The 19,788-nt window shown below is 36.3% G+C and overlaps 4 protein-coding genes across 4 annotated transcripts; 2 read left to right on the top strand and 2 right to left on the bottom strand.

Annotated features, from left to right (window-relative positions):
* Positions 1 to 1,157: 1,157 nt before the first annotated feature.
* Positions 1,158 to 1,893, bottom strand: LOC149233883 (uncharacterized). The gene has a single exon (XM_089461059.1). It carries the CDS (start codon positions 1,715 to 1,717, stop codon positions 1,280 to 1,282), a length of 438 nt encoding a protein of 145 aa, XP_089317185.1. The 5' UTR covers positions 1,718 to 1,893; the 3' UTR covers positions 1,158 to 1,279.
* Positions 1,894 to 5,369: 3,476 nt separating this feature from the next.
* On the top strand, positions 5,370 to 6,203 carry LOC149233882 (uncharacterized). Its single transcript, XM_089461058.1, has 3 exons — positions 5,370 to 5,720; positions 5,797 to 5,966; positions 6,075 to 6,203. The coding sequence occupies exons 1-3, from the start codon at positions 5,666 to 5,668 to the stop codon at positions 6,156 to 6,158; spliced, it is 309 nt and encodes a 102-aa protein (XP_089317184.1). The 5' UTR covers positions 5,370 to 5,665; the 3' UTR covers positions 6,159 to 6,203.
* A 2,021-nt stretch (positions 6,204 to 8,224) lies between these two features.
* On the bottom strand, positions 8,225 to 11,787 carry LOC149233881 (uncharacterized). The gene is made up of 3 exons (XM_089461054.1): positions 10,280 to 11,787; positions 9,874 to 10,133; positions 8,225 to 8,877 (listed from the first exon to the last, which is right to left on the bottom strand). Exons 1-3 carry the CDS (start codon positions 11,785 to 11,787, stop codon positions 8,225 to 8,227), a joined length of 2,421 nt encoding a protein of 806 aa, XP_089317180.1.
* A 167-nt stretch (positions 11,788 to 11,954) lies between these two features.
* Positions 11,955 to 12,886, top strand: LOC149233880 (uncharacterized). Its single transcript, XM_089461057.1, has 3 exons — positions 11,955 to 12,305; positions 12,382 to 12,551; positions 12,660 to 12,886. Exons 1-3 carry the CDS (start codon positions 12,251 to 12,253, stop codon positions 12,741 to 12,743), a joined length of 309 nt encoding a protein of 102 aa, XP_089317183.1. The 5' UTR covers positions 11,955 to 12,250; the 3' UTR covers positions 12,744 to 12,886.
* The last annotated feature ends 6,902 nt before the right edge of the window (positions 12,887 to 19,788 follow it).

Below are 19,788 nucleotides of genomic sequence, written 5' to 3'. Positions count from 1 at the left end.
TTTCTAAAGACCCACGAAGTCTGGATGCAATTTTAACTTTCCTAGATTTAACTAAAAAGGTTGGATTCAATTCTAAATAGTTTATATTTCTGTATTTGTTAGGATTGTCTAATAATAACAGACGGCTCTGATTTTCCTTATTTGCAGACAATACAAAATTTAACTTTATTAATATATATATATATATATATATATATTTAAAATGATGATTTATATTTGTAATCATTATGTTTCAAAATTTGACATTTAAATTTGATTAATAAACTTATAAAAACTTAATACTTATAATTATATGTTTCTCTTTCTCTCTATATATATAATTAAACTCATATTACATTAAAAAATATTTTAATAAAAGTAAAATTAAGAATATTTCCACTTATTCTATAAATATAAAAATATTATGAGACATTTTAACTTTAAATATATCAAATCTCTTAAAATAATCTTTCTTCAAATTTAATAGTCAATTTTCTTTACCTAACATTTAATAAACTAAATTAAAATAAATCTATATCAATACATATTATTTATTAATAATATTGATAATTAACTTTAATTTTTAAAAATATATTTTAAATAAAACATTCTAACACTGCACATGATATCAATACAACTTTGAAGCCCCAAAAGATGGTTATTCATGAGAACTTCCAATATGAAGTCAATAATTAATAATACGGTAAATATGATTCCGTTAAAAAAATGTTATATATTGAAGATAAATGGATACATTAATATTAATTAATCAACAAAATATTCCATTCTATTAAACATAACACATAAATTATGAAATTATTTATGTGATACATTTACAAATATAATATTAAATATTTGCCATTATAATTTTGAATATATATTAAAATACAAAAAAACATAACACTTATCACATTTGAAGATACAAAAAAGGATAGTACTCATCACATTTAAACATAAAATACAGAAAACTTAATAACAAGATGCTTATTGCTTTCCAACATACATAATTTTTAATACCAATGAGTAAGAACTTTTAATACTAAATAGTAAGGGTTTATCGCTAATGATTAGTCAGCGATGGCTAAATACAACATAAATGGGACTACTGCAAATCCATTCTAGATACCAAAACTCCAAAATACCAGAGTGAATGATAAATCGGAGTTAGGTGATAAAATTTGCATTTATTGTATCCTATTACACTACTCTACTGGACTGGATATGGGTGACGCCTCCGGAGATTTATCAGCCAGTTTATTTATTCTATTCTATTAGGGTATGCTAATTACCTGCCGATGCCTTACCATGGATGGACAAAGACACCCTGATCACTGAGAGTCTGAAGGAACTGCAGGCATTCCCCATTAACTTCTTCAGATAATTCCGAAGAACACTGCAGGAAGAGCTCGTCAATGAGACGCATGAATCCTGTTCCTCTCATATTCTTCATCTCTATGGCCACATTTTCGGATCCCATTTTCACAACCACAAAATCCCCATCGCTAACACTCATTTCACTCAGCCATCCTGCAATGTCGAAACGCTCTCTGCTTCTGCTGCTGCTGCCAGTATCTCGCACTACCTGCTTTATTGAGTTCAGAGACCTCCGTGGCAGAGACTTGAATCCACTCATATTCAGGGCATAAGTATCAAATGTTTGGTTCTGCTTTGGATAAGAAGCCAAGGACCACCCTGCATCTGCATTGACAGTCCTGTTACTGTTGCCCCCAATTTCCATTGTAGCAGAGCAAAGAATTCTTCAACACTGCCGCTTAGGGAACGACGATGCTAACGCTGAGGATGATTCACGGAATCGATCCCTGCACCCATCAATATAATTCAACTCTGCTAGCGCTGTGCAGAGCACTCAATATATCTGCAAAATTCTGAGTTCATTTCACACTAAACAGCCGAGCCATTGAAACAGGGGCACTATGTTTGACAAAAATCCAGGGCATAGAAACCCTGCCTCTCTAGTGGTCATGTAGCTATGCGCGGCATTTTGAAAATTCAAAATTTAAATTACAAATAGTCGCTCATCCATACTTTAATGCTTTAATTGCGTTGGCCTGCGCTGACGGCGTATGGCGACGTGGACGGTATGGGGATTGTTTTGGCGGTCATCGGAAAGTTCGGCAAGGAAGCGGACCATCACTCATACATGCTATCCCATGTATGTATTACCATATGAATGGATGTCACGTCAATACTGAAAAATCAATTAAATATAGCTTGCCATGCTCATGCCCATGCACATGCCGAGATGTATTTTAGGTTGACTAAATGTACTCTGATAAGTCTTAAATACCCAATAGCTTAGGATTTATTTGTTGCCATGTATAAATGGGTCTGTAACGTGTCTGTTTTTCTATGAATGTCACCGTTGAATTTACTGCCCGATTGGAATATCAAAAAGTAACATTCTCTCACGTGTCGTTTTTCATGTTTTTTTGGTTAAACGTGAAAAACAAAACAGACGTGGGTCCACGTTTAAACAAAACGCGTTTTTCCTTTGGTTAAAAAAATCTCAAAAAGATACTCGTCATAACTTTTCGTTAGAAATTTGATTTGAAATTGAAGGACAAACGTGCTGAAGATGTAATTTCATCAATCACTCCATGTTGTGTCTGTGAACTTAATGCAAAATAAACCATATATATTATTGAAAAACATTCAACACTTTTTTTTAATGAATAGACAAGGTTTGTAAAGATTATATGGATGAACGAGATCATTTCATTTAAGTCATTTGTAGTATTATGTTAAAACAATGTACTAGAATGTTTGCTCAAAAGATTAGTTTTGTTTTTTTCTTATATGATTGGTTTAAAACAATATTAATGACATAAAATGATAGTTAATTGAACATTTAATAAAATAATATTAAAATAGGTTAATAAAATATTATTAATATATATTTTTTGAATTTAACTTTTCATTTATGTTAAAGTTATATATTTATATTTGTTAAAAATCTATTGGCAAAAGTTTAGTTTTCTTTATTCTTATAAGAGTTATTGGCTAGTAGATAATTTTTAAAAAGTATCATAAACTGTTGTAAAAATATGGCTAACCATAAACGGAAAGGAACATACAACCATAAGACTTGTAGAATCAAAATACATCCCAAGACCATATCAATTAGTGGAATTTACTAGAGTAGGATTCTCTTGTCCAGAGCCTGGTGATGTCGGAGCTCGAAGTCACAATGCACGTGTTTCTCCATGTATGCCATTATGCCTTCAAGCTAACCAATTTGTCTTGAATGTGCCCTTGGTTCCATTGCAAACTAGCCAACCTATCTAACATATGTCATTGATTGTTGTGAAGGTCATTCATGAAATAAATTAAATCATTCCTATCGTCATGACAATCCCTGCTTAGCTAATCCACAAGCCTAGTGATATGAGCAAACTTCCTAACTAGATTGTCCTGGCTGATGTCTATCCCATGAATGCTTGTAGGATTGGATGGATTGGGGTTGACAATCTCTCCTTAGCCAGGATCCTCTAGGTTATGCCTACCAAATTGTCATGTTTCTCAAACCCCTTGCCCAACTCTTCCACGTTGACGTAGCATAATGGGTAGCTACAAGGAGAAGCAAACCCATGGATCAACTTCTCGACATTGAACTTGCTTGTTTAAGTAGTGCACATGACCCACCTATAGTGCAATGAGCTCCAACTTGTCATGTCCCAGTAATGACTTAGAGAAGGGTTACGCTCGAACCACCAGAGGTACCCTATGTAATACCAGTGATAATGGCCTTGAGGTTGAAGACAGCCCAACAACCAACCAAAGTCTAGCCACCTCCTGCATAAAACACCAATCCAAGAACACGAATTGCACTACATGATAGCCTCAACCACCCTAAAACCAACAATAGAAAAGTCCCCAGAGACGCCAACAAAGGGCCCTACTTCAAAATTGAGTTGAATGTGGTTGATTTCACTCTAATTTGAATAAGTAGCAACAATACAATAAACCTCGTGTTTACAAGTGACGATTTGAGAGCAAGAGGGTTGGCTATGCTCTCACAACCCAAACTTCCAATACTAGAACAAATAAACCTTGAATGCCCAGTCATGACTTAAGGAATGTTTTTCCAATGATCACTGCCATGCTAGTTTTCCATTGACAGAGTAAGTTCTTATGCAATAAGGGAGGAAAGCTTCATCTTTTTCCTTATCATTTGCTAGATATGATTCTTAATCTCAAGAATTTCCAATCTTAGTAATTAGATGATCAACCTTTTGCTCCTAAAACTAGACTTTTTGGCAACACACAAGAGTTGATCGTTCGAAAAGTGAATTCCTTCACAACCATAGCTATATGCATCACTTAAGGTATTATTTCTCAAGAAATATAGGGTCACATATCTCTCAAGAAGTCTCCTCTTTCTGAGTGTACAATAAGTGTCCTCTTTCTGCGAATCACTCAACATTTTGGGTCTAGGCAATCCCCTTCCGCAGGAAATCTACCTGATCAATGTTTTCCTTCATAGGAATATTAAAGAAATTGTTAGAGTCTTATTGCCATGGCATCCCATTGGCTTGCTCCTAACATGATTTACTTATCTTAGATCTAATGTTGCTTCAATGGCCTTGTTCTGAGGCTCTTTGCTTCACACCCTTTATCTATCCTTCCTCGTTGATTCATCGTTTCCCCACTATCAAAACATTTAGTTTACATGAGATCTACTAACATAACTTTCCTTCAAATTTTTATTTACCAAACTTGCTTCATACAAAATCTAGGTCTCATAAACATGAGGCTCTACTCATTTTGCTTGGCTAGTTGTAGGTGGTGACATTTTTAGCTGTCATTGTGGGCTTGCATCCCATGCCATACCTAAGGAATTCTACCTACAATCTTCATTCTCGTTCAATAGTAACATGTTAGTATCTTAGTCATAATTTCCTTTCAATATATCATTTATAACAATAACAAAATTTGTTTTCAAAACCATCACATAGTCAATCATTTCATACTTTTCAACTAGGTACTAAGTAAATTAAAAGGAAACACCATTGCACTACATAACCATTCCATATTAGCGCACTCATTTTAGAAAAATCATATGGAAATCAAACATTTCATGTCAAAAAATAAAAATGCTCAAGGTTGAAATTTTCACTTTCACTCTTTCCTCCACATACAAGATTCAAGATTCTACACTTCAAGATTTGAGTCAAAGTCTATTAATAGAACAAGATAAGGCCACCATGGGTTGGCACAACACAAAAGGGAGCCCTTATTGTGATGGCCCAGCCCTGGTGACGTGGTCACAGCCACGTGACTCACCTCAGTCCCACGTGGTCACACTTGGGCGCGGACAAATATCTGCCCCCAATACCGAGGCGCCTTTACAAACCTATCTGCCGGTTAAAAGGTTTGGTCACCGGTTCTCTCCGTCGAAAAGGCTTCCCGCCTTTGTTAAACCCTTAAGGGTTATTCTCGGCTCATTTACACTCTATCTCCCTACTGTTACCAGCTCCGCGTTGTTATGGCTCTGCTCTCTGTGTGCTAACACACCATAACCCTCACTCTGTCACTGTTTGTGGCCTCTCGGCTCAGCTACACTCTGTCTCCCTACTGTTACCTGCTCTGCGTTGTTGTGGCACTGCTCTCGGCGCACTAACCCACCATATCCCTCACTCTGTCACTGATTGTGGCCTTGTTCGAGATGCGAGTCCTTCACTGTAGCTGCTGTCTTCAATGGTCTGGTTCGGAAGCCCGTGGTAAGGGTTTATATTTTCATGAATTTGGCGAAGTAATCCTTTTAGTTTCCGATTTCTGAGCTCCGGTTCTGTGCAGGTGTTCACAACCACAAGGCTATCTTTCCTCCGAACGCGTCCAGGCCTCGAGGTAAACTCTCGTGCTATGTTTTATCATCCTCTGTCACCTGTTGTCGATGCTTACAGGATTTTTGTGCCTTTCAGCTTGTGGTATCGGTTTATGGCTCGGCAGCCTCCGTCGACCCTTGGGTAAGTCCACTATTCTCTTACTCTCGCATCTCACTGTCTTTACTTATCTCCTTCTGACATTTATTCTGGTTATGGAAATGCCTTAACTCATACGGTGGTTCTGTGCAGGTTGGTTGGGAGCTCTGCTCGCGAGGGTTTCAAATTCACAGTCTTCAACTTTCTCCAATCTCTGGTACCCTTGTGACCGGGTAGGGTCTACTCTTATTCCCGCGTTTCTTTAGGTTATGCAATATGGAATTGCCGTAGGTTTCTATTGGTTAGGTTTTGTAGGGTAGCCGTGCCCCTTTGCTGGCATTTACATCCTCAGGTTTTCGTTCCTCTGTGTCAATGTATGACCTCCATGCAACAAGGTCTTAGACTTGTGCTATTACGGCGGTGCCGGTTTTGATATGTGACTCTGTTGTTATTTATTGAACTGTGGTTTACGAAAACTTATGAAATGTTGTATTAATGAAATCAATGGTTCTGGAACTATTACCTCTTTTAATAGTCGCTGTGTTTGATTTGCAAATGACCGTGTGACTCTTTGCGTTTGCCTGCGGGTTCTGGCCGCAACTTGACTTGACACGATGTCTGTGTCTTTACTTTATCCTCGTATTGTTTGTATGCATGTGCTGTTTGGCCGCCTTACGCTTCTTTGCTGTGTGATAGTCCTGACAATGTAACTTATGGTTTCGGCTTGATGCCTGTAACGCTTCAATATTTCTAGTTACAGCATGTGAATTTCATTCTATCTTAATTCGTTTTCAAAATAACAAATGTTTGTAATACTCAGAGGTATAATACGGAAAAGTAATGAACAGTAGTTTATATTCAGAAAAGGAAACAATGCTTCAGTTACAGAGGGTGTCTCTCTATACTGCTTGAATACTGTCTTGCTATATCTTCTTTACTCGTTCTGAGGTGAACCCCCCAAAAAAGGTTTTTCTTCCTTTTTAGCTACACTGAATATAACTGTTTAGAAACTAAATTCTACAACTGCTACCTGTTTCTTTAAACAATAAATTAACTAAAACAGTTGCTGGTTACCTAAGCTAACAACCAGTAACTTAACTTGTTCTGTAATTAAATAAAAGAAAAAGAAATGAACAATGATTAACTAAAAACAACAACCAATTTTTCTTTTGGTGACCTGTCCAAACACCCTTGAAGTCGTGTCCTGTTTCTGCACGAACCAGTCATTGATTCTCTGTCTCCTCGGAGCTGGATGCTCCTGCATCAGGCTCCCGGGGTGGCAAAAAGTCATGGCTCCGTTCCATGAGCTCGTCAACAGAGTAGCCTGCTTTAGTTATCTGCGCTGCGTCGAGCCAAGAACTGTCCTTTATTGGACGATTCCGCCACTTGACCAAATATCGCAGATACTCCTTCCTGCGTGTGCGTCTAGCTACCTGTGTGTCCAGTATTCCTTCGATCTCAAGGGGTGGTGCCTTTGGTAGTTGTCTTGTCCAAGAACCTTCCTCATAGCTGTCTTTCTGTGGTGCTGTAGTTGCTGTATCGTCTTCTGAATTGGCTACATAAGGAAACAGATCTGCCACGTTGAAAATGGGAGAAATTCCAATTTCGGGCGGCAACTGTATTTCGTAAGCGTTCGCAGAAAATTTGCGGATGATTTTGCAAGGGCCGATCTTCTTAAATTTTAGCTTGTTATACTCCCGCTTCGGAAACCTCTCCTTACGTAAATACGCAAGGACTTCATCCCCAACGTTAAACTGAACTTCCCGACGCTTTGTGTCAGCTCGCTGCTTGTATTTCAGATTGCTGTCCTGTAATTTCAGCTTGACCTGTTCGTGTAAATTGCTCATTGCTTGAGCGAACTCTTCCCCATCAGCACTCCGCTTCTCAAGTTTCCCCAAATCCCGTAACTCATGCACTCCTCGCGGATGCATACCGTACAAAATCTGGAACGGACTGTAATCGGTGCTGCGGTTAGGTGAATCGTTGTACGCGAACTCTGCTTGAGCAAGTACACGGTCCCACGTCCGGGAATTTCCTCCTGTCAAACTGCGAAGTAAGTTCCCTAGGCTTCTGTTTACGACTTCCGTCTGACCATCAGTCTGCGGATGATAAGCAGAGCTGAACTGCAATTGTGTATTTAACTTTTTCCACAGAGTTCTCCAAAAGTGACCTGTAAACTTTACATCCCGATCAGAGACGATGGATTTCGGGAGTCCATGTAACCGAACGACTTCAGTAAAGAATAGGTGTGCAATGTAGGTAGCGTCGCTGGTTTTCCTGCAAGGTACAAAATGTGCCATTTTTTAGAATCGGTCAACTACAACCATGACTGAATCGAAGCCCCGCTGTGTCTTTGGTAGACCCAAAACGAAGTCCATGCTCACTGAATCCCATGGTCGACTCGGAATCGGTAATGGTGAGTATAGACCAGTGTTTTGACTATGACCCTTTGCTAGTTGACAAACTCTGCATCTGCTCACGTACCTCTGCACATCTCGCTGCAATTTCGGCCAAAAATAAAAGTGCTGTACTTGAGCAACCGTCTTGTCGATACCAAAGTGTCCAGCCAGTCCTCCACTGTGCTTCTCCTGTATTATATTTTCCCGCATGGAACAGTTGGGTATGCACAGTTGTCCTCCTTTAAACAGCAGCCCTTCCTGCAAGTTATAATCTAGCCACATGCTATCATTCCTTATCAAAGGGTTTTGACAGGCTTCATATGCCTCCCCAAATTCGGTATCAGTTTGATACAGCTCCTTCAAATGTTCAAAACCCAGAACTTGCATTGTACTTTCCTGCAGAAGCAAGGTTCTTCTGCTCAGTGCATCTACCACCTTATTTGCTTGGCCACTAATGTGCTTCAATACGAATGTAAAATTTTGCAGATACTCCACCCAAGCTGCATGTTTGTGGTTTAGTTTATGCTGTTGCATAATATACTGCAAGGCAGAATTATCTGTAAACAAAACAAACTCATCTCCCAATAGATAATGCCGCCAATGCTTCAACGCTTGTATGATTGCATAAAATTCTTTGTCGTAGGTTGAGTACTTCTGCCTGCTCTCATTTAGCTTTTCACTGAAGAAAGCGACCGGTCTGTCCTCTTGACTGAGGACTGCTCCAATGGCTGTCCCACTGGCGTCACAACGAACTTGAAAAAGTTTGTTGAAATCTGGCAGTCTCAATATTGGTCTTTCAGTAATCTTCTTCTTCAAAGTTTGAAAACTACTTTCTGCCGCTTCAGTCCAGTGAAAAGGCTGATTTGCCTTCTTGATCGTGTCCAACATAGGTGCGCAAATCTCGCTGAAATTTCTGATAAATTTCCTATAAAAACTGGCTAGTCCATGGAAACTCCGGACTTCAAATAAACTCCTTGGTGACGGCCAGCTAACTATGGCTGCCACCTTTTCCGGATCCATTTTTAGCTCATTCTCTGCAATAACAAACCCCAAATACACTAGCTCTCGCTGAAAAAAAGTACACTTTTTCAGATTAATCAGCAACTTGTTTTGCTGCAGCTTCCTCAACACACTTTGTAAATGCCTGAAATGATCCTCTTTAGTCCTGCTAAAAATCAAAATATCATCCAGGTAAACTATCACGAATTTCCCATTAAATTCTTTCAATACCTCATTCATCAAACGCATGAATGTGCTGGGAGCGTTACTCAATCCGAATGGCATCACCAGCCACTCATATAAGCCTTCATTTGTCTTGAAAGCTGTCTTCCACTCATCGCCTTCTCGTATTCGAATCTGATGATACCCACTCTTCAGATCAATTTTTGAGAAATAGGCTGCCCCACTCAAACAATCCATCATATCGTCCATCCTCGGTAAGGGAAACCTGTACCTGACAGTAATTTTGTTTATGGCTCTGGAGTCTATGCACGTTCGCCATTCTCCTCCCTTCTTTGGAGCCAAAACAGTCGGTACTGCACAAGGGCTCATACTCTCTCGAATCAACCCTTTATCAAGTAACTCCTGGACTTGCTTCCTAATTTCCTCATGATCCTTGGGACTCATACGGTAAGCAGCCTTATTTGGTAAGCTTGCACCTGGTATAAAGTCGATACAATGACTAATACCCCTCCTTGGTGGTAATTCATTTGGAAGATCATCCACCACTATGTCCCCAAATTCTTGCAGTAACTGCTGAACTTCCTCTGGCAAATCTGACAGCTGTGTGTGTAACACTACTGCCTTTGGTCTCCTATGACAGCAAAGTTGATTTCGCTGTCCTCAATCTGTTTCACGAACTCCTTTCCTCCCAACAGCAGTGCCTTCACTCCACTGGTTTCTGCTGTATTTTCCTCCTTGATGGGTACAAGCGTGTGCTTTATCCCATCTTTAACAAACTTGTAGCAATTCTTTTTCCCGTCATGAACTGCACCTCTATCGAACTGCCAAGGTCGTCCCAACAGTAAGTGACAGACATCCATTGGCATGACATCACAAAGGATCTTATCCTTGTACTTGCCAATTTGAAATTCTACTTCACATTGTTCGTCAACTAACAGCTGATGTCCTTTTTGCAGCCATGACACTTTGTAGGGTGTAGGATGCTTTAATTTCTTCAGTCCCAACTTTTCCACCATCTCCACCGCCACAAGATTGTCCGTACTTCCACTATCTATAATCAATTTGCAGCACTTGCCCCGCGACTTGCAGACAGTGCGGAACAAAGCTTTACGTTGATCCGGTTCTGCAACCTCCTTTGCTGGTTTCAACAGCACTTTGTTCAACACCAAAGCTTCACGTGTCTCTGGTGCATTTTCTGCTTCCTGAGGTGTTGCCTCAGCATCCTCAGTCTGAACAACATAAGTCCCTCTTCCGCCTGCTGGTTCAGCTTCAGGACATTCATAAGACTTGTGCCCCCATTTGTGGCAGCGATAGCACTGGACAGCTCCTCTGCCCCGACCATTTCCTCGTCCTCGCTGGGGTGGTCGTCCTCCTCTCGTGCTATTGTCTTTTTCTGTTGCTCCAGCAGATTTAGAACTGCTGCTTTCTTCACTTGGGCCTGCACCTCGGCCTCTTCCAAATACTTTACCCTTTCCCCTGCCAGTTCCACCTCCTCTCCTGGCATTCTGCTTCCGGTTAATCTTTTCTTCCGCCTTCAGTGCAAACTGATAGGCTTCCTCCATTGTCCGGGGTGAAAGGATACCAATCTCATCTAAGATTTCCCCCCTTAAGCCATTCACAAATCTGGCTGTTTTCTCAGGGGTGTCCTCCACATAACCTGCTCGCAAATTTAACTTATAGAATTCTTCTGTAAATTCTTTCACAGTCATTCCTCTCTGCTTCAAGTTCTGCACCTGCCTGTACAACATAATCTGATAATCCTGTGGTAAGAATTTCTCTTTCAGTTTGGCCTCCATTCTAGACCATTTCTTTATAGGCTGTTTGTTAAGCCTCCTCCGTTCCGCCTGAACACTGTCCCACCACAAGGACGCATGTCCTTTCAGCTTGGTGGCGGCGAACTTCACCTGCTTATCTTCGCTGGTTTCCTCAAATTCAAAATACTTGTTGACTTCACTTAACCAATCCAACAACACGTCTGCGGACAGACTTCCGTCATAAGTCGACAACTCATGTTTTGGCTTATGACTTGACAGCAAGACCGACTTCAACAATCTAAATTCTAGTGTCACCCCCTCTAATTCCTCCTCTGGTTCAACTTCTTCTTCATCACTGTCATCTGCTGGGTTTCTTCTTCCCCCAGCTTCCACCACTGCCAATCTTTCACGCAAAACTCGAATCTCCTCTCGAAGTCCATCATCTACTACCCTCCGGACTACTCTTCCCCTTCCTCTTCCTCTTCCTCTTCCTCTTCCTCTTCCTTCACCTTCACCTTCTCCCTGTTCCATTGGTTCTAACTCAAGAAACTAGCTCTGATACCACTTATGATGGCCCAGCCCTGGTGACGTGGTCACAGCCACGTGACTCACCTCAGTCCCACGTGGTCACACTTGGGCGCGGACAAATATCTGCCCCCAATACCGAGGCACCTTTACAAACCTATCTGCCGGTTAAAAGGTTTGGTCACCGGTTCTCTCCGTCGAAAAGGCTTCCCGCCTTTGTTAAACCCTTAAGGGTTATTCTCGGCTCATTTACACTCTATCTCCCTACTGTTACCAGCTCCGCGTTGTTATGGCTCTGCTCTCTGTGTGCTAACACACCATAACCCTCACTCTGTCACTGTTTGTGGCCTCTCGGCTCAGCTACACTCTGTCTCCCTACTGTTACCTGCTCTGCGTTGTTGTGGCACTGCTCTCGGCGCACTAACCCACCATATCCCTCACTCTGTCACTGATTGTGGCCTTGTTCGAGATGCGAGTCCTTCACTGTAGCTGCTGTCTTCAATGGTCTGGTTCGGAAGCCCGTGGTAAGGGTTTATATTTTCATGAATTTGGCGAAGTAATCCTTTTAGTTTCCGATTTCTGAGCTCCGGTTCTGTGCAGGTGTTCACAACCACAAGGCTATCTTTCCTCCGAACGCGTCCAGGCCTCGAGGTAAACTCTCGTGCTATGTTTTATCATCCTCTGTCACCTGTTGTCGATGCTTACAGGATTTTTGTGCCTTTCAGCTTGTGGTATCGGTTTATGGCTCGGCAGCCTCCGTCGACCCTTGGGTAAGTCCACTATTCTCTTACTCTCGCATCTCACTGTCTTTACTTATCTCCTTCTGACATTTATTCTGGTTATGGAAATGCCTTAACTCATACGGTGGTTCTGTGCAGGTTGGTTGGGAGCTCTGCTCGCGAGGGTTTCAAATTCACAGTCTTCAACTTTCTCCAATCTCTGGTACCCTTGTGACCGGGTAGGGTCTACTCTTATTCCCGCGTTTCTTTAGGTTATGCAATATGGAATTGCCGTAGGTTTCTGTTGGTTAGGTTTTGTAGGGTAGCCGTGCCCCTTTGCTGGCATTTACATCCTCAGGTTTTCGTTCCTCTGTGTCAATGTATGACCTCCATGCAACAAGGTCTTAGACTTGTGCTATTACGACGGTGCCGGTTTTGATATGTGACTCTGTTGTTATTTATTGAACTGTGGTTTACGAAAACTTATGAAATGTTGTATTAATGAAATCAATGGTTCTGGAACTATTACCTCTTTTAATAGTCGTTGTGTTTGATTTGCAAATGACCGTGTGACTCTTTGCGTTTGCCTGCGGGTTCTGGCCGCAACTTGACTTGACACGATGTCTGTGTCTTTACTTTATCCTCGTATTGTTTGTATGCATGTGCTGTTTGGCCGCCTTACGCTTCTTTGCTGTGTGATAGTCCTGACAATGTAACTTATGGTTTCGGCTTGATGCCTGTAACGCTTCAATATTTCTAGTTACAGCATGTGAATTTCATTCTATCTTAATTCGTTTTCAAAATAACAAATGTTTGTAATACTCAGAGGTATAATACGGAAAAGTAATGAACAGTAGTTTATATTCAGAAAAGGAAACAATGCTTCAGTTACAGAGGGTGTCTCTCTATACTGCTTGAATACTGTCTTGCTATATCTTCTTTACTCGTTCTGAGGTGAACCCCCCAAAAAAGTTTTTCTTCCTTTTTAGCTACACTGAATATAACTGTTTAGAAACTAAATTCTACAACTGCTACCTGTTTCTTTAAACAATAAATTAACTAAAACAGTTGCTGGTTACCTAAGCTAACAACCAGTAACTTAACTTGTTCTGTAATTAAATAAAAGAAAAAGAAATGAACAATGATTAACTAAAAACAACAACCAATTTTTCTTTTGGTGACCTGTCCAAACACCCTTGAAGTCGTGTCCTGTTTCTGCACGAACCAGTCATTGATTCTCTGTCTCCTCGGAGCTGGATGCTCCTGCATCATATTGTCTTAATAGTACTTCAATGCTTCTCCTTTAACTTTTAGTGTCTTATGTACCTACATAGAGCAAAAATGTATTCCTTAAATGTTCTAGTAGTACCTTGTTGTTTATCCTTTCTTTTTTAGTGTCTTACATGCATGATCTATTTGTTGTTATAACAACATTGATGCTTCTCCTTTGATTTTTAGTTCCTCACAAGTCTGCAGTCACTCAATAGACTCTTGGTCACTCCCTTTTCAAATTCCAGTGAGTGATTTCCAAGATAACGCCCCATCAAAAATATATTTCATTTTATTATATAGAGTATGGTTTTATATGCATATAACCATCCTCTTCAAAATAAAATGAAATAGATTTTTCAATATTTTTTTTATCTTTCAAATATAAAATTAAAATTAAAAATTAAAAAAATTAAAATTTAAGAAAATTAAAATTAAAATCTTATAACTAATAAGCAAAATCAAAATAAATATTTCCCAAATATTATATTTATAATAATTATTTTTATAAATATTGCAAATTCCCTTATAAAATGAAATAGATTTCAATATTTTTTTATTGATGAAATATAAAAATAAAATAAAATTTTATAACTTATTAACCATATCAAAATAAAAATATTTAACAAATATTATAATTATAATAATCATGTTTATAAATATTGAAAATTAATAAAAAAAAATTCTAATTTTTACTTAAAAAGCTAATTTCAAACTAGTAAACCTAATTTCAATATTTCTATGTTTGAAATACCCAATTTTCTGATTGTGACTTAGACAAATATTAAAATTTTGTATGATTATGTTTGAAAAAATCTATTCATTTTTATTTTTATTTATTTATTTTTGGTTATTTTCATGCTCAATATTTTCATCGTTAGTCATGTTTTTTGGGTTAACAAACAATTCCCAGTTTTAACTAGTGTTACATTTTATTCATTGATTACTTACTATTATAATTAGAATCTAACTCTCTTTTTTTTCAGAAAAAAGAAAAAAAGAGCATAATATATTCATATATAAAAGATTACATAATGCAAATGCAAGAAGCAGAAACGTGGACCAAGCCACATAAAAATTAGAATCCAACTCTGTTTGAGGTGCGAATTTGAGTTTAATATTTTAACTTCAAAGCTAGAAGCTTAATCCTCATAAATATAATTAGATTTTATATGAATAGTTATTAATAATTAGATAGAGTTGGATGATGAAATAAAAGATTTAAGAATTAGATATCCACTTCCAATCATCAAATTATTTTAATTTATTATTTAAAAATAATAATATTGATTTACAATATTGAAATTTATTTTTAATTTTTATATTTTTAATTTGGAAAAAATCTTGTTATAGAAATAAAATTTTAGGGCTAATATTTTGAGATATAATTTTTCTTGTATTTTCTAAAAGTAATATTTTATAATTTTTATTTTTTCTAAAAATAATTTACCTGAATTTTATAATAAAAAAAAAAATATTTTATTTTAAAAATTACTTAAAATTTATAGAGATTATTAGAAATTTGAATATTTTTACAAAATTAAAGTTAAAACATTTTATAATTTGCATATTAAAGACTAGTAAGATTTTACCAAAGTTTCCAAAATTTAAATTAAATTTTCATCCTTCAAATTTTGGCTGTCATAATCATTTATTTGAAACATATTTTTTATTTCTTTTTAAACTGCTCAATCTATTTATACATTTAAAAACTCAATTTAAATAACAAAAATTACAATCTCATTATTAAATTTAAAAAATATATAAAATAAAAATAAAACTATAAAATAATTAAAGTTTACTACCAAATTACAAAACTAGTACTCACAATTGGTTCATAACTTTGGCCATATTTCCAAAATTCAATTAATCTCTTAATTGTATTTACCACGATCTCCTCATCTGGCCTTGAGAACGGAGATGGAGAAAGAGAGCCATAGTTTTAGGATACGAACGTGCACATCATAGCCATGTTGCCTAAGTTGGCCATGACTCAGAATTCCAAAGGAATTTGCATTTTCTTTTCTGATTAACTTAAGTCTGGTTGTATCATTAATGGGGAAGGATTCCAAGGTGCCACAAGTGTTCATTGGGTTGATTTACATTAGCTGGTTTTTCAATGTATCCTTGGAATATTTAAGCAGGGCCTTTTCCCACGAAGTCAAGGTGTAAGGATCTCATATTTAAACAGAATAAAATTTCGATGACAAATACTTTTTAAAAAACCAATTGTAGAAATCTTTATTAAAGAAGTTGCCTCTATTAAAAATTTCAAATAAATATATATATATATATATATATTTCAAATATAAAATTTCTTCAAATTTTCATTATCAAAATTCTAATGGGAATTCGATTCTTTATAAAATATTTTTTCTAACCATTTAAACTAAATACAATTATCAACATCTATCCAATAAATTAAAGTCAAATAAGCAATCTTCTTCCATATCTACGATCCAATAAATCAAAATTTCAATAAAACCGAAATCTTAATTATTATTTTTTCAAATATTTATTTTAATTTAAAATGAAAAGAAAACTGAATACTATATAATATAAACTAATCCAATTAATAATATACAATATAAACTTTACGAGATTTTAAATTCCTCAATTTATTGAAAAGGAAATAAGCAATCTTCTTCCACATCTTATGTATAAGTTAAAAGAAAACCCAAGAAAAGACTGAACACAAAGTTTTAACATTCATAAAGCTTAAATAATGTGAAACTCTGAGCTACTTCAAAAATTTAGCCAAATTCAATTTTCATTTTTTGTTCCAAAAATTATATTCCCGTTGATTGATTCGTGTCTGAAATATAAGAGTCACAGGCAAACAAAAAGGTCTACCCGAAACGCACAATGCGCCATGTGTCATAACTATGCATGGAAATTAGAAATGCCACGTGTTTAGATGATTTTGTGGGGGTTTTTAAATTAATATATAAATTGAAATCCTTCGGTAGAAAAAGCCGGCCGAAGATTGACGTAGTGGTCCCACCGACATACTTTAATGCTCCCAAGAGTGGGATCGTTTGTCCAAATTCGGTGAAACTCAAATCAACGCGAACATAGATTTTGGGATATGTATCCACTTTTCAATTCTCAAGTGATATGTACTTTGGATTCTGTAAATTTTGCCAACATCAATCCATTTTAATAAATATATATTTTTCGAAATTAAAAAATGACAAAACGGATGGCTGGTCAGTCTCATCTGTTATTTCAAAGATTTTAAGAAAATTCCAAATTTTTAATCTGAAAATTTTTATAAGCGACGTACCGCCACTCCAAAATTCCAACCAAGATCTCCAAGATATGGGCGTACACTAATGGATGAGATTTTCATTAAAACACATCCACTCCACCCCAGCACGTTGCTATCCATCTTCTGTAATTCATATTTTGCAGGTCCTCTACTTTCAAGTGGGACACATGTCGCTGTACTCAACGCGTACTGTCTTCTTGGAATATTTAACAATCTTTGCACACGTGTCCAAAATGGCAGCAAACACGGAAAGGAGGGGCAGTAGACATCAACATCGGAGAGCCACTTGTGAAAAGGAAATGGAATCCATCCATCCATAACATGGACACACAACGGCATCTTACTCTTCTATTCCCCGGAGGGCGGAGGGAGGTAGTAACTTATAACCCGGAGATTCGAACATCGTTGGGTGCTTTTATTGCGGAAGATGACGTAGGAGAGTTGACTTTCATATATATAACACTCCTGAGTCCAGAATCGTTCTATTCAGGAAGGCGACTTAGTATCGGTTCGTGGGTAGTAGGCTTGAAATTTCAAAACAGACACATCCTGGTTTTAACACTTTTCCACCACTATATTTACAGTTCCAACAAAAAAAATTGACAGTTTTATAATTTTTTTACTTGTATTTGATGGCAAATCATCCTATGATGGGAAATCTGCCCGTCCAATTCCGTCCCTGGTGGGTATCAGAGAGAGAAGAATGAGACTGTGATATTTGCTTTTCTCACGATTCACGGACCAATGGTTTCATCGCATCATTTTCTTGTTACTTTTTCTGCAAACTTTTTGTCTTTTTGTTTGAATTTGGCGAGAAAATTTTTAACAAATCTGCCAGCTGGACTGTTTGAATTTGACAGCGGAAATATTGTTTGAATTTGACAGCTGAAATATTTGAATTGTTTTTTAAGAGTGGAAATAAATACATCACACCAAAAATTCCTAAAACACCCAAAATCCCAAAATCCTGAAACTTATAATTATAAGTGAGATTTCCCCCACAAAAAAAAAAATCATCGTCAAAATAAAATTGTGACAAAATTAAACTACTCTTTTATCCCTTTTATCCTTCCATTATTTTTTCTCAAATAAAATTGTGACAAAATTATACTACTCTTTTGGATTAATAATGTGATTGTAGAACCACAACCGTGTCGACAGTCGCGGGGTTAATTCGGAATGGAATGTCAAGTCAGGTGATAAAGTCTCGTAATCGAAGTTAAAACGGCATCCGAGAATACTAAAATATTACTAATTAATAAATAGGTCTAGGATGATTATTTCTGAAATCAGGTTTCTGATAGTTCATAATTGAATTCAGGTTTCTGTGTTTTATAATTTTTTTAAAAAGATTTTTAGTAAGACCACATTTTAATGGTTAAATGCATTGATGAAATTGTTTTGAATATGTTTTTATCGAAAATCTTTTAAAAAAACAAAGATGATTATTGTTTAAAATTAGTTATTAATGAGGACTTTCTATCCAATAACATTTATTTAATTATTATGAATCAAATAATTTAAAATTATTATTAAAAATAAACAATATGATAAAATATAATGATACAATAAAAATAATCTAAGAAAAATTAAACTTTTAATATAATCACTTTTAACGATTTTTTTTTTGGTTGTATAATCCATGTCAAACACTTTTGAATATAAATCTATAAATACAACCCTAACGCATTAAATATTCATAATGCTTTTTAAATCTGCGCATCAAACGTGATAATAAATGCAACGACAAAATGTGATTACTTATTATTAAAAATACAAAATTAAGATTAAAATTTGTGTAGAAATACAAAAAAAGTAAATTCTCATTGAAAAATATAATTTTATAAATTTTATTGTAAATATTTAAATGTAATTTTTATTGAATATAAACAAAAAAAAAAAAAAAAGTATAGTGAATTTACTCTTAGTTCTGTAAATAAAACTAACCTGTGTTTAAATAAATTAAACATTCTTAGTAATTTAATAATATTTGTATCCCACTGTGGCTTCAGATTCACATATATTTTTGAAACAAAACACTGAAACCCTACAATTTAAAAGCAAAGATACACTCCCACCAACAAAACTCTCCCACCAACTCTCTCATCTTAATAATAATAATAATGGTCCGTCGCCACTTCTTTCTTCCTTCCTTTTGGAAACACGTCTCCCACCGTTTCTTGTCGTGTGACTCATCCATTGATCCACTTCTCCATTAGATGTACTCATGGTGACTCACAATATTCGAAGTACGTTAAGATTAACATATGATTTATTCCCGGATTTGGATCTTCACATCTTTCAAACCTTATGATGGGAGGTCCTTTGTTTTTCACTTTTCTACTCTCATGGGTGGGTGATTATTCATGTACATTAAAATCAGTATAAAACTTATTCAAATCTATTTAATATTTTTTGTATTAATATAAAAATATAAAAATTATATTTCATTTAAAACTTTTTTCAAATATTTTTATTACAATGAAAACATAATTATATAATATTATGTAATTTTATTTATTTAAAATTATTTTTTTTTAATTTCAAACTAAAATAATTTTTTTTACATTATTATTTTAATCACAGATTTACCAAAAACCTAAAAATATCAAATATCATTTTATATTCAAATGTCTTTCTAGAATACAAAATTTGTAAACAAAATTACAAATTTTACCCACCACTAATGCTCTAGTTTTCAAAAAAATGACATCGCCAATCATCTTCAACTACATTATTCCTCTTACG

This window comes from Pinus tabuliformis, chromosome 8 (assembly GCF_031772625.1).
Source record: "Pinus tabuliformis cultivar Carrire ecotype Pingquan chromosome 8, CPIR1, whole genome shotgun sequence".
Classification (NCBI taxonomy): domain Eukaryota; kingdom Viridiplantae; phylum Streptophyta; class Pinopsida; order Pinales; family Pinaceae; genus Pinus; species Pinus tabuliformis.
Note: the sequence above shows the minus strand (reverse complement) of the source record. Positions and strands in the feature narration are given on the sequence as shown.